The sequence below is a fragment of the Dreissena polymorpha genome, chromosome 9 (assembly GCF_020536995.1).
Source record: "Dreissena polymorpha isolate Duluth1 chromosome 9, UMN_Dpol_1.0, whole genome shotgun sequence".
Lineage (NCBI taxonomy): Eukaryota > Metazoa > Mollusca > Bivalvia > Myida > Dreissenidae > Dreissena > Dreissena polymorpha.
In genome coordinates, this window is record NC_068363.1 from 83,121,266 (window position 1) to 83,137,253 (window position 15,988).

At 38.0% G+C, this 15,988-nt stretch overlaps 1 protein-coding gene across 5 annotated transcripts in view; it reads right to left on the bottom strand.

Moving 5' to 3' along the window:
• LOC127843981 (anoctamin-10-like) overlaps positions 1-15,988 on the bottom strand; it is an 85,538-nt gene that overhangs the window by 42,350 nt on the left and 27,200 nt on the right. For 3 of the 5 annotated variants that reach the window (XM_052373923.1, XM_052373924.1, XM_052373922.1), the window contains exons 2-4: positions 13,546-13,821; positions 7,044-7,179; positions 2,803-2,940 (exon numbers count right to left, since the gene is read on the bottom strand). In XM_052373923.1, coding sequence (XP_052229883.1) covers positions 2,803-2,940; positions 7,044-7,179; positions 13,546-13,731 — 460 coding nt within the window. In that variant the 5' untranslated portion in view covers positions 13,732-13,821. Of the gene's footprint in view, positions 1-2,802; positions 2,941-7,043; positions 7,180-8,243; positions 8,405-13,407; positions 13,428-13,545; positions 13,822-15,988 lie in introns of those variants that run through there. The other 2 variants (XM_052373925.1, XM_052373926.1) reach the window with 2 other exon arrangements.

The following is a 15,988-nucleotide window of genomic DNA, read 5'->3' on the forward strand; positions in this document are numbered from 1 at the left end:
ATCAACAGCTAGGTCTGCATAAAAGTTACCAGTGCTATGCAATCTACAGCTAGGTCTGCATGAAAGTTACCTGTGCTATGCAATCCACAGCTATGTCTGCATGAAAGTTACCAGTGCTATGCAATCTACAGCTAGGTCTGCATGAAAATTACATGTGCAATGCAATTTGCAGCTAGGTCTGCATGAAAATTACATGTGCAATGTCTGCATGAAAGTTACCAGTGCTATGCAATCCACAGCTAGGTCTGCATGAAAGTTACCTGTGCAATGCAATCTACAGCTAGGTCTGCATGAAAGTTACCATGGCTATGCAATCTACAGCTAGGTCTGCATGAAATTTACTAGGGCTATGCAATCCACAGCTAGGTCTGCATGGAAGTTACCAGTGCAATGCAATCCACAGCTAGGTCTGCATGAAATTTACCAGTGCTATGCAATCTACAGCTAGGTCTGCATGAAATTTACCATTGCTATGCAATCCACAGCTAGGTCTGCATGAAAGTTACCTGTGCTATGCAAGTCATGGCTAGGTCTGCATGAAAGTTAACTGTGCTATGCAATCCACAGCTAGGTTTGCACGAAATATACCTGCGCTATGCAATACACAGCTTTACGTACAAAAATAACTTCAAAACAGTACTAACATCACAATCTCATAAAGTTATTGAAAGGACACCTTTTTTAATTAACACTTACAGTTACCTTGACACAACTAACAATGATATTGACACAACTAACTATGACCTTGGAACAACTAACAGTGACCTTGATGCAACTAACAGTGACCTTGATGCAGCTAACAATGACCTTGATGCAACTAACAATGACCTTGATGCAACTTGCAGTGACATTGACACAACTAACTGTGGCCTTGACATAAATAACAGTGACCTTTAGACAACTCGCACAAAATGTAATTCCAAGGTACCACTGTATAAAATGTACCAACACACAAAATTTCTGCCAAATAATGTAGAATTATTTGAATTTGTGACGACACATTTTCCCAAAGTTCTCCAATAATGACCAGTTTTATTCTTTTGCAAAGTCATGAATTTGTGTTATCAATAAGACACAAAAATACAACATAAAAAGTAAAGGTATTGAACTTCATCACACATAATGAGTTATTTTTGTTGCTGATTTTAAATAAATAATTGTAAGTGCTTTCCTTAGGCTTGAAAAACAGTAACACTCATTCACAAAAGACTGAATAAAGACTGATTTACAACTTATCAGGTTTTTAGTTAAAACTAATAAGAATAACAAATAAATAATGACTACTACATTTTCAGATCTTATGATTTAACGAGATGTGTTTGTGAAACACAATGTCCCCCTATATGATGTTTGACCTTGAAGGATGACCTTGACCTTGTGAAGGATGACCTTGACCTTGACCTTTCACCACTCAAAATGTGCAGCTCCATGAGATACACATGCATGCCAAATATCAAGTTGCTATCTTCAATATTGCAAAAGTATTCATAAAATAAGCGATTTGGGCCACATATATTTGACCTCTGACCTTGAAGGATGACCTTGACCTTTCACCACTCAAAATGTGCAGCTCCATGAGATGCACATGCAGGCCAAATATCAAGTTGCTATCTTCAATATTGCAAAAGTATTTATAAAATAAGCCATTTGGGCCACATATATTTGACCTCTGACCTTGAAGGATGACCTTGACCTTTCACCACTCATAATGTGCAGCTCCATGAGATGCACATGCAGGCCAAATATCAAGTTCCTATCTTCAATATTGCAAAAGTATTCATAAAATGAGCGATTTTGGCCACATATATTTGACCTCTGACCTTAAAGGATGACCTTGACCTTTCACCACTCAAAATGTGCAGCTCCATGAGATACACATGCATGCCAAATATCAAGTTGCTATCTTCAATATTGCAAAAGTATTCATAAAATAAGCGATTTGGGCCACATATATTTGCCCTCTGACCTTGAAGGATGACCTTGACCTTGACCTTTCACCACTCAAAATGTGCAGCTCCATGAGATGCACATGCATGCCAAATTTCAAGTTGCTATCTTCAATATTGCAAAAGTATTTATAAAATAAGCCATTTGGGCCACATATATTTGACCTCTGACCTTGAAGGATGACCTTGACCTTTCACCACTCAAAATGTGCAGCTCCATGAGATGCAAATGCATGCCAAATATCAAGTTGCTATCTTCAATATTGCAAAAGTATTTATAAAATAAGCCATTTGGGCCACATATATTTGACCTCTGACCTTGAAGAATGACCTTGACCTTTCACCACTCAAAATGTGCAGCTTCATGAGATACACATGCATGCCAAATATGAAGTTGCTATCTTTAATATAGCAAAAGTTATTGCAAAATGTTAAAGTTGGCGCAAACAGACCAACAGACAGACCAACAGACAGGGCAAAAACAATATGTCCCCCACTACTTTAGAGGGGGACATAAAAAGAATCATTTATTCCCGCTTATTTTGAGCTCCCCAGGAAACAAAATTTTAAATATCACCAAAAATAAAAACACGTCAATAAAACCAGTTATGACGCCTTTAAATTCATAATTTAAATTTTCACTAGAAACTGCTTTTCCATTTTCGATTACAGGACCTTGAACTTGACCAAACTGACCTCAAATGTTATCCCAAGCAAAATTTGTCAATTAATGATATTTTCCAGACAAGCCTTGAATGCTGTATCCTTTTCTTATAAGTATGATTTTTTTTATTTGTGGAAAACAGGGCAAATAATTAATATAAAAGTTTACCCCAAAGGTTTGTGCTGTGCCTACCTATGGTACGTCCGGGGTAGAGCTTTATAAACTCGTATCCTGGCACATGCTCGTCCTCATCTGTGGCACGAATGTTCTCCAACTCACGGAAAATGATCTTCTGCTTCTCAGCCATTGATAGGATGCCATCAGGATTGTCTGCAAACACAACATACCATGGATAGGATGCCATCAGGATTGTCTTCAAACACAATATACCATGGATAGAATGCCATCAGGATTGTCTGCAAACACAATATACCATAGATAGAATGCCATCAGGATTGTCTGTAAACACAATATACCATGGATAGAATGCCATCAGGATTGTCTGCAAACACAATATACCATGGATAGAATGCCATCAGGATTGTCTGCAAACACAATATACCATGGATAGAATGCCATCAGGATTGTCTGCAAACACAATATACCATGGATAGAATACCATCATAATTGTCTGCAAACACGATATACCATGGATAGAATACCATCAGGATTGTCTGCAAACACAGTATACCATGGAAAGAATACCATCAGGATTGTCTGCAAACACATTATACCATGGATAGAATGTCATCATGATTGTCTGCAAACACAATATACCATGGATAGAATGCCATCAGGATTGTTTGCAAACACAATATACCATGGATAGAATACCATCAGGATTGTCTGCAAACACAATATACCATGGATAGGATGCCATCAGGATTGTCTGCAAACACAATATACCATGGATAGAATACCATCAGGATTGTCTGCAAACACAATATACCATGGATAGAATGCCATCAGGATTGTCTGCAAACACAATATACCAAGCATAGAATGCCATCAGGATTGTCTGCAAACACAATATACCATGGATAGAATACCATCAGGATTGTCTGCAAACACAGTATACCATGGATAGAAAGCCATCAGGATTGTCTGCAAACAAAGTATACCATGGATAGAATACCATCAGGATTGTCTGCAAACACAGTATACCATTGATAGAATGCCATCAGGATTGTCTGCAAACACAATATACCATGGAAAGAATGCCATCAGGATTGTCTGCAAACACAATATACCTTGGATAGAATGCCATCAGGATTGTCTGCAAACACAATATACCATGGATAGAATACCATCAGGATTGTCTGCAAACACAATATACCATGGATAGAATGCCATCAGGATTGTCTGCAAACACAATATACCATGGATAGGATGCCATCAGGATTGTCTGCAAACACAATTTACCATGGATAGAATACCATCAGGATTGTCTGCAAACACAATATACCATGGATAGAATACCATCAGGATTTTCTGCAAACACAATATACCATGGATAGAATACCATCAGGATTGTCTGCAAACACAATATACCATGGATAGAATACCATCAGGATTGTCTGCAAACACAATATACCATGGATAGAATGCCAACAGGATTGTATTGTCTGCAAACACAGTATACCCTGGATAGGATGCCATCAGGATTGTCTGCAAACACAGTATACCATGGATAGGATGCCATCAGGATTGTCTGCAAACACAATATACCATGGATAGAATGCCATCAGGATTGTCTGCAAACACAATATACCATGGATAGAATACCATAAGGATTGTCTGCAAACACAATATACCATTGATAGAATGCCATCAGAATTGTCTGCAAACACAATATACCATGGATAGAATACCACCAGGATTGTCTGCAAACACAAAATACCATGGATAGAATGCCATCAGGATTGTCTGCAAACACAATATACCATTGATAGAATGCCATCAGGATTGTCTGCAAACACAATTTACCATGGATAGAATACCATTAGGATTGTCTGCAAACACAATATACCATGGATAGAATGCCATCAGGATTGTCTGCAAACACAATATACCATGGATAGGATGCCATCAGGATTGTCTGCAAACACACTATACCATGTATATAATGCATTGTCTGATATCACAATATACCATGGATAGAATGCCATCAGGACTGTCTGATATCACAATATACCATGGATAGAATGTCATCAGAATTGTCTAATATCACAGTATACCATGGATAGAATGCCATCAGGATTGTCTGCAAACACAATATACCATGGATAGAATGCCATCAGGATTGTCTGCAAAGACAATATACCATGGATAGAATGCCATCAGGATTGTCTGCAAACACAATATACCATGGATAGAATGCCATCAGGATTGTCTGCAAACACAATATACCATGGAAAGAATGCCATCAGGATTGTCTGCAAACACAATATACCATGGATAGAATGCCATCAGGATTGTCTGCAAACACAATATACCATGGCTAGAATGCCATCAGGATTGTCTGATATCACAATATACCATGGATAGAATGCCATCAGGATTGTCTGCAAACACAATATTCCATTGATAGAATACCATCAGGATTGTCTGCAAACACAATATACCATAGATAGAATGCCATCAGATTTGTCTGCAAACACAATATACCATTGATAGAATGCCATCAGGATTGTCTGATACCACAATATAAAATGGAAAGAATTCCATCAGGTTTGTCTGCAAACACAATATTCCATTGATAGAATACCATCAGGATTGTCTGCAAACACAATATTCCATTGATGAAATACCATCAGGATTGTCTGCAAACACAATATACCATGGACAGAATGCCATCAGGTTTGTCTGCAAACACAATATTCTATTGATAGAATACCATCAGGATTGTCTGCAAACACAATATACCATGGATAGAATGCCATCAGGATTGTCTGCAAACACAATATACCATGGATAGAATGCCATCAGGATTGTCTGCAAACACAATATGCCATGGATAGGATGCCATCAGGATTATCTGCAAACACAATATACCAGGGATAGAATGCCATCAGGATTGTTTGCAAACACAATATACCATGAATAGAATGCAATCAGGATTGTCTGTAAACACAATATACCATGGATAGAATGCCATCAGGATTGTCTGCAAACACAATATACCATGGATAGAATGCCATCAGGATTGTCTGCAAACACAATATACCATGAATAGAATGCCATCAGGATTGTCTGCAAACACAATATAACATGGATAGGATGCCATCAGGATTGTCTGCAAATACAATATTCCATTGATAGAATGCCATCAGGATTGTCAGCAAACACAATATACCATGGAAAGAATGCCATTAGGTTTGTCTGCAAACACAATATACCATTGATAGAATGCCATCAGGATTGCCTGATATCACAACATACCATGGAAAGAATGCCATCAGGTTTGTCTGCAAACACAATATTCCATTGATAGAATACCATCAGGAATGTCTGCAAACACAATATACCATGGATAGAATGCCATCAGGTTTTTCTGCAAACACAATATCCCATTGATAGAATACCATCAGGATTGTCTGCAAACACAATATTCCATTGATAGAATGCCATCAGAATTGTCAGCAAACACAATATACCATGCACAGAATGCCATCAGGTTTGTTTGCAAACACAATATTCCATTGATAGAATACCATCAGGTTTGTCTGCAAACACAATATACCATGGATAGAATGCCATCAGGTTTGTCTGCAAACACAATATTCCATTGATAGAATACCATCAGGATTGTCTGCAAACACAATATACCATAGTTAGAATGCCATCATGATTGTCTGCAAACACAATATTCCATTGATAGAATACCATCAGGATTGTCTGCAAACACAATATACCATGGATAGAATGCCATCAGGATTGTCTGCAAACACAATATACCATGGATAGAATGCCATCAGGATTGTCTGCAAACACAATATTCCATTGATAGAATACCATCAGGATTGTCTGCAAAAACAATATACCATGGATAGAATGCCATCAGGATTGTCTGCAAACACAATATACCATGGATAGAATGCCTTCAGGATTGTCTGCAAACACAATATATCATGGATAGAATGCCATCAGGATTGTCTGCAAACACAATATACCATGGATAGAATGCCATCAGGATTGTCTGCAGACACAATATACCATGGATAAAATGCCATAAGGATTGTCTGCAAACACAATATACCATGGATAGAATGCCATCAGGATTGTCTGCAAACACAATATACCATGGAACCTTTTTATGAAGATCATTTCTCACATGAAATTTCCATTTGCAAGTATGTTATCACTGTTGTGGTAATCTCAGGGTTGTGCTGCTGTTGTGCTTAGCCCAGAGTGGTACAGCTAGTTGTTCATACCTGCGCCCCTGAAGTTGTTGATGTCAATACTGGTGAACTCTCGCAGGTTTCCATCACGGTACTCCTTCATGAGACCCATCATCTCGGCTCCCAGCAGCAGGCGCTCTGTCCTGCCACCAATCAACAGCACTGTTTCCTGAAACAGTCACAACCAAATACAAGATAGAAGCAGAAGTATAGCATAGTGGGACTGAATTCTTTTTTGCTTTATTTTTTTTTTCAAGGTCTTAATTTTTACAATAGACAATATTATTTTTAAATATATTTAATGATCACGAGGTAACAGTTTTATCTTGGGGAATTCAATTAGTTAGGATTCTAGACATGGCTGATTCTTATGCAGTGCACACATTTTTATAATTTAGGACAACAAATATGTTTTCTGATTGGAAAAAAATTATGCATACAAAGTAATAACAAAGTAACCTACTTAAACAATTACTATACAAGCTACTTCTAAACTATGATGCAGAGTAGTATTAGTAAAGACATAAATATAATTTTGTTTTTCATTATTTTTATTTATTTTAAATAAATGAAACAACTTTACTATACATGAAGAACAGTAATTAAAAAATGCCTAACAAAATTGTTTCATTACATTCAGTAGTAATTATCAAAACAATAGTGCATGATTATCCTTGTGCAACTAAAACAAAAGGAGATCAATTAGTATTTTTGTATGTTTAACATTTTCCACTGTGTGACAATACATATTTTTTTATCAGCAAGTGTTTATGTCACAAAAAGAATGTTGGTAGATACGCGAGTAACACTCATTTTCAAACATTTCCTGTATGTGCTAACAATTATTACGTGCAAGTGTATTGTGTTAAATAAAATACTGCCTACATTAAAAAAGGAATATTAAAAAAGCACTACAAAATAAATAAATTTAAACAACCTTTATCAAATACATGCAAACTACAAATGTATATCAGCAGTTAATATTATTTGGAAATCAGAAGCATATACATGTTAATAAACTAAGGCAAACCACAAATATTCATCAGCAAGTGCATGTTTATAGATGTTATTAATTTCTGGCTTATACAGGATTACTATTTTCTAATTAACAGAAACAGACACACACAAATTATCTGCATGTAACCAATCAGGTCATGTTAATTGTGTTGATAGTGAGACATATCATACACATGTGTGGCTCAAACAATACAAATTCATGCTTCAAATACTTACAGTCTGTCCCTGAAACAAGCGTATATCGTCATGTTTATTATACTGACAACATCAGCATTGGTTTCCAGTGGGTGATAAATGGCGTGTCATATTTAATAGTCCTCTTGGTGGTGGTGTATAGAATGTCTTGATGTCAATGATGTCTTCTAGATATTAAACAATTGACATTGAGATAAAAGAACAACAGATAAGGTGTGAACTTTCTTGAACTGGGCAATATCAGAAGCACAATTCAGGATTTTAATGGTTCATTTTTAAACCTCTTATCAAAACTATGACATCATATTTTAAAAGCGAGAGTTGAACAAGAGGGCCATGATGGCTCAATTGAATTGACCAACATTCAGGGTGTACCAATACTTCAGTTGTTGAACTTGCTTTTTAGCCCACATCACAAAATCTTAACATTGGGTTTATATCATCAAGATAACATTTTGACAATGTTATGTATTAAATGTAGCTTATAGAGTCAAAATATGTGATTCTGTGTACCCTACTTGACACAGATTCAGAGTTGGTCTCATTATTAAATCAACATCAACATTCTGACCAAAATCATCAAGATTGAGTAAAAATGTGGCTTATTTCAAAGCAATAAGTTTTTTATAAGATTTGACCTGGTTAACAATTATTTTTACACAAGTGAATCAGATTCAAACTTGGTCTCAATCAGACCAACAAAATATTGTCAATATAAACATTCTGACCAAGTTTCATCAAGATTAAGCAAAAAATGACACTTCTTAAGTGGTAGTAACTAATGACAAAACAGTAAATGACACACACAGATGCTGACAGTCCTATTATTGTCCTGTTTCTTTTCTTTTATCAAACTAAGGCACCCATCTATTACAGTCTTGTTTCTTTGTTGTTTCAAACTATGACCTCAGTCTAAAACAGTCTTGTTTCTTTGCTGTTTCAAACTATGACCCCAGGCTATTACAGTCTTGTTTCTTAGTTATAAGTAACTATGACTCAGTTTATTACAGTTTTGTAAATTGATTTATCAAACTATGACCCCAGGCTATAAAAATCCAGTTTCTTTGTTGCTTCAAAATATGACCCCAGGCTATAACAGTCTTGTTTCTTTGTTGCTTCTAAATAAAACCCCAGTCTATAATAGTCTTAACAGTCTTGTTTCTTTGTTATTTCAAACTATGACCCCAGGCTATAACAGTCTGGTTTCTTTGTTATTTCAAACTATGACCCCAGGCTATAACAGTCTTGTTTCTTTGTTATTTCAAACTATGACCCCAGGCTATAATTTTCTTGTTACTTTGTTGTTTCAAACTATGACCCCAGGCTATAACAGTCTTGTTTCTTTGTTGTTTCAAACAACGACCCCACACTATAATAGTGGTGTTTCTTTGTTGTTTTAAATTCTGACCCCAGGTCTTGTCTTTGTTTCTTCGTTTTTTCAAACTCTTATCCCATGCTATAACTGTCTTGTTTCTTTGTTGTTTCAAACAATGACTCAAGGCTGTAAAAGTCTTGTTTTTTGTTGTTGTTTCAAACTATGACCCCAGGCTATTACAGTCTTGTTTCAAAGTTGCTTCAAACTATTACTTAAGGCTGTAATGGTCTTTTTCCTTTGTTGTTACAAACAATGACCCCAGGCTGTTATAATCTAGTTTCTGTGTTGTTTCAATCTCTGACCCCAGGCTATTACAGTCTAGTTTCTTTGTTATTAGCCGGGCAGATTTTTTATATCAGAAAAGAATCGAATCATGCGGGTTCAACTGAAAACAAGAGTGCCAAACTGTCACAAGGTACTCCTGTTTTAGGGTTTTGGAAAACTTTAACAAACTATGTGAACCTGTGACCTATTTTTTGACCTGGCATGACCCATATTTGAACTTGACCTGATCCAGTGTAGAAAATATAACATATTGCACAATTAAATTATCTATCGCCTTGAATATGTTTTAAAAACAGCAAAATATTTTAAATTGATTATTTAAACTTTCCTTTTTTTCCCCCAAAATACGGCGTTTCCCGTGATTTTTTCCCCCAAATCCGGCATTTCGCGTAATTTTTTGTCCCCTCAAAAAAGGCCAGGCCCTTTCCCCAAAATCAGATAAAAACCCCTGCACCATGCTAAATCCTTGAAATGTACTTAGTGACCCTGTGACCTACTTTTTGCCCCGGCAAGACCTATATTCGAACTTGACCTACACATCATCTAGATACAACTTCTGACCAAGTTTGGTGAAGATCAGAAGAAAACTACTTCAATTAGAGAGCTGACACCATGCTCAATGTTTAAAACGCACTAAGTGACCCCGTGACCTAGTTTTTGACCCGTCATGACCCATATTCGAACTTTGCCTAGATATTGTCTTGATACAACTTCTGACCAAGTTTGGTGAAGATCAGAAGAAAACTACTTCAATTAGAGAGATACCATGCTTAATGCTTGAAATGCACTAAGTGACCTTGTGACCTAATTTTTGACCCGGCATGACCCATATTTGAACTTGACTTAGATATCATTTAGACACAACTTCTGACTAAATTTGGTGAAGATCGGATGAAAACAACTTCAAAAAGAGAGTGGACACCATTCTAAAACCTTCAAATGCACTAAGTGACTCCGTGACCTAGTTTTTGACCCGGCATGACCCATAATCAAACTTGACCTAGATATTGTTTAGATACAACTTCTGACCAAGTTTGGTGAAGATTGGATGAAAACTATTTGAAATAGAGAGAGGGCACTGCTGTGGCTGCCGCCGCCCGCCCGCCCACCAACCAAGGGTGAAACTATAATACTTCCCGTTTTGAAAAATGGGCGTATAAAAAGTAAAAGACACACCTCTCTAACAACTTTAATCTGATGCTTATTATAATACAATAACAACGATGTGCAAAACGTTTTCTGTTATTATATCTGTTTATTTATATTTATTTTGAATCAGACTTTTTTTAATGATTGTATCGAATGCAACCACTGTCACCAAAAACACGATTTACAAAATCAAGTGACTTGTCGAAGCCATTACAAGAACTTTATTGAAGCTTCCAATTATACATGACAAACGCACAATCCGAAATACGTTTTTGTTTTCGTTCCATGTCACCCTATGATCCACTCATCTGATTGTGCTCCATGACAGCAGTCACCCGATGACCCACTCACCTGGTAGAGCTCAATCCTGACAGCAGTCACCCGATGACCCACTCACCTAGTAGAGCTCCATCCTGACAGCAGTCACCCTATGACCCACTCACCTGATTGTACTCTATCCTGACAGCAGTCACCCTATGATCCACTCACCTGATTGTACTCCATCCTGACAGCAGTCACCCTATGATCAACTCAATTCATAGTGCTCTATCCTAACAGCAGTCACCCTATGATCCACTCACCTGATAGTGCTCCATCCAGACAGCAGTCACCCTATGATCGTTTCACCTGATTGTACTCCATCCTGACAGCAGTCACCCTATGATCCACTCACCTGGTTGTGCTCCATCCGGACAGCAGTCACCATATGATCCACTCACCTGATAGTGCTCTATCCTGACAGCAGTCACCCTATGATCCTCTCACCCGATTGTACTCTATCCTGACAGCAGTTGCCTTATGATCCACTCATCTGATTGTGCTCTATCCTGACAGCAGTCACCCTATGATCCACTCTTCTGATTGTACTCCATCCTGACAGCAGTCACCCTATGATCCACTCACCTGATTGTACTCCATCCTGACAGCAGTCATCCTATGATCCACTCATCTGATAGTGCTCTATCCTGACAGCAGTCACCCTATGATCCACTCACCTGATTGTACTCCATTCTAACAGCAGTCACCCTATGATCCACTCACCTGATTGTGCTCTATCCTGACAGCAGTCACCCTATGATCCACTCGCCTGATTGTGCTCCATCCTGACAGCAGTCACCCTATGATACACTCGCCTGATTGTTCTCCATCCTGACAGCAGTCATCCTATTATCCACTCACCTGATTGTACTCTTTCCTGACAGCAGTCAACCTATGATCCACTCACCTGATGGTGCTCCATCCTGACAGCAGTCATCTTATGATCCACTCACCTGATTGTGCTCTATCCTGACAGAAGTCACCTTATGACCCACTCACCTGATTGTGCTCTATCCTGACAGCAGTCACCTTATGATCCACTCACCTAATTGTTCTCCATCCTGACAGCAGTTACCCTATGATCCAATCACCTGATTGTTCTCCATCCTGACAGCAGTCACCATATGATTCACTCACCTGATAGTGCTCCATCCTGACAGCAGTTATCCTTTGATCCACACATCTGATAGTGCTCTATCCTGACAGCAGTCACCCTATGATCCACTCACCTGATAGTGCTCTATCCTGACAGCAGTCACCCTATGATCCACTCACCTGATACTGCTCTATCCTGACAGCAGTCACCCTATGATCCACTCACCTGATAGTGCTCCATTGCGACAGCAGTCACCCTATGATCCACTCACCTGATAGTGCTTCATCCTGACAGCAGTCATCCTATGATCCAGACACATGATAGTGCTCTATCCCGACAGCAGTCACCCTATGATCCACTCACCTGATAGTGCTCCATTGTGACAGCAGTCACCATATGATCCACTCACCTGATAGTGCTATATCCTAACAGCAGTCACCCTATGATCCACTCACCTGATAGTGCTCCATTGTGACAGCAGTCACCCTATGATCCACTCACCTGATTGCGCTCCATTCTGACAGCAGTCACCCTATGATCCACTCACCTGATTGTGCTCTATCCTGACAGCAGTCATCATATGATCCACTCACCTGAATGTGCTCTATCCTGACAGCAGTCACCTTATGATCCACTCACCTGATAGTGCTTCATCCTGACAGCAGTCACCCTATGATCCACTCACCTGATTGTACTCCATCCTGACAGCAGTCACCCTATGATCCACTCATCTGATAGTGCTCTATACTAACAGCAGTCACCCTATGATCCACTCACCTGACTGTACTCCATTCTGGCAGCAGTCACCCTATGATCCACTCATCTGATAGTGCTCTATCCTGACAGCAGTCACCATATGATCCACTCGCCTGATTGTGCTCCATCCTGACAGCAGTCATCATATGATCCACTCACCTGAATTGTACTCCATCCTGACATCAGTCACCCTATGATCCACTCACCTGATTGTGCTCCATCCTGACAGCAGTCACCATATGATCAACACACCTGATTGTGCTTTATCCTGACAGCAGTCACCCTAGAATCAACTCACCTGATAGTGCTCCATCCAGACAGCAGTCACCATATGATCCACTCACCTGATTGTGCTCCATCCTGACAGCAGTAACACAGAGCTCAGCTCCATTCCTCTCACTGGATGCCTGCAGTTTAGTGATCATCCACTCAATGGCAGCCTGGTTGGTGTTCAGTGCAAACTCCATCACGACCAGGGGCTCGAAATTGACATCATTGTTTGTAGACTGGGGCTTGAGTACTTCCTCCATTATGACAGCAACCCAATCAGATATGACTCAGATATGATGTGGGGATGACTACCTGGAGACTGCTCTTGTGATAGGGTATCTATGGTCCACCTGAAAAATTCTATACACTGTGGTTGTGGCGATCTAACAAGCAGTGTATTAGTGACATAACATTATTGACAGAACAGTTATGGGAAATTATAAATGCCTGGACATTATGACTTTCAAGAGAAGTGTTAAGTTTCAGCTGAATATCTTTACAAGTTACACACATATTTACTTTAATGCAACCCGAGATTTAATTTAATACAAAAAGGCAGAAAAATTACAAGCAAGAGCAATTGATTTTGGTCAGTGACACAACTCATCCCCCCCATCAGTTTAAGAGCTCTAAAAATGACATAAAATCATAAGAAATAATAAAGTGTATTTTAACACATCGTATACTGGTAAACAACAAACTACAGCCTTTGATAAGGTTTGACTAAAAAAATCAGTTAACAAAAAGGAGAATAAACTTAACACAGTTTCAGGGTCTCGATCAACAGTTTCACCGCCATGCCCTTTAAAAAGCTAACTTAAACCAAAACCAATAATGCTTTTGTTTTGAACTAAATGGGAGTTGCTTTTTAAAACAGTTAAGATGAAAAAAAAATTAAGCCATTTGAAAGTTTTTTAATATGGTCAGCTGATTTAGGAACTTTCATTTTTTTTCTAAATTTAGGCCTTGAATATGGCTTAAAGAGACCTTTTCACATTTTGATAAAGTGAACAAATTGAAAAAAAAGGTTAAAAATTTGCAAATTTTCATTACATGTTTTTGCTACCAAAAAGTAATACTGAACATTTACGGTGCTATAAAATATCTGTTATATGCATCTTTTATGATTTAAAAACCTGAAAATTATATAGCCTTACAAACCCTAAACAATTGTATGATTTGGAAAGTTCAGTAATGTTGTCATAGTTATATTTTGTGACATTACTAGGATTTCTTATATTAGAAATAAAATACATGCAAATTTACGTCAACATGGATGGCTGAGTTTGTTTAGGTGCTAGACTTTTACTCCAAGGGTCAAACATTAACGCCCAGGTTTGGAATACTTTTTGCTTTCTTTAATATTTTTCTTTATACTGGAACTCTTTAGTTCCAATTTTTTAATTTATCAATTTAACACATTCAATGACAAACTTCAAAACATGCCAAAATCTGTGAAAAAGTCCCTTTAATAATTGTGTAATACAAAATAGTTGAGATGAACACAAAACATGCCTGCAATTTACACATTAAACCTAACTTAAATTATGTGAAATTTGGGCAGATCAGTTCACTACTTTTAATATATAGTTCAAATACCTACAAAATGTAGCAGATTTAAGCACTGTACCAGTATATAAGTTTAGAAGGGCTTTCCTTTGATTCCCAAGATCACATTTTGCATATATTTTAGACATGTTTATTAATAATGGATCTGTTATTGTTTACTTTTGAAGGGTCCAATGCGCCTGAATGTGCCATGCCAATTGCTGGATCAGATCAGAATTGGTTTTTGCAGTGTGTTCTTAAAAAGGAACATAATGTGTTAAACAGCTTGACTTTGAGGATCGTATTTCTTAACAGTAGAAATGTCAATATTAACCAATGCTTGATATAAAAGATGTTCTATGCATCAGATATATCTCCTTCACATATTACACGATCTATAGCTCAACTGGTCATTTAATGATATTGTGTCTATAAAACAGCACCACACCAGTGGGTATACAGTACAGTCCACGCGTTTTCCCAAATTTCCCTCGCTACTCTGCAGACACGCCCACGGAGGGAGATTAAGAACGTCCCGCAATACGCGGAGTTTGCATGATTGGTGCCGCCGAGGTTAACGATCAGCAAATTGATAAGCCGACCCGGCGGCCCTCGGCATTGGGCAACGCGGAGGAAACTCAGTGCTTAACGAGATAACGATCAATTAAACTTTCTTTGACTTCCTGATTTCAAATAAAATTACATTCATTACAACTACATATGTATATAAAATAATGACATTCAAAACAATGTATTACCAGTAATTATCATTGACCAGTCGCCAAATACGAGATCGCTTCGCCCACTAAGTTGTGTTTTCATAAAACTCTTTATCAATTACTCTGACAGTCTTTGTTTGTCGGACCATGTGGCCGCAATAAACGAAATCTTATTGATTATTTCGTGAGTTTGATTGACAGCTGGCGAGTGGTCAATTATCGACCAAATCGTCAGAGTGACATTTACACA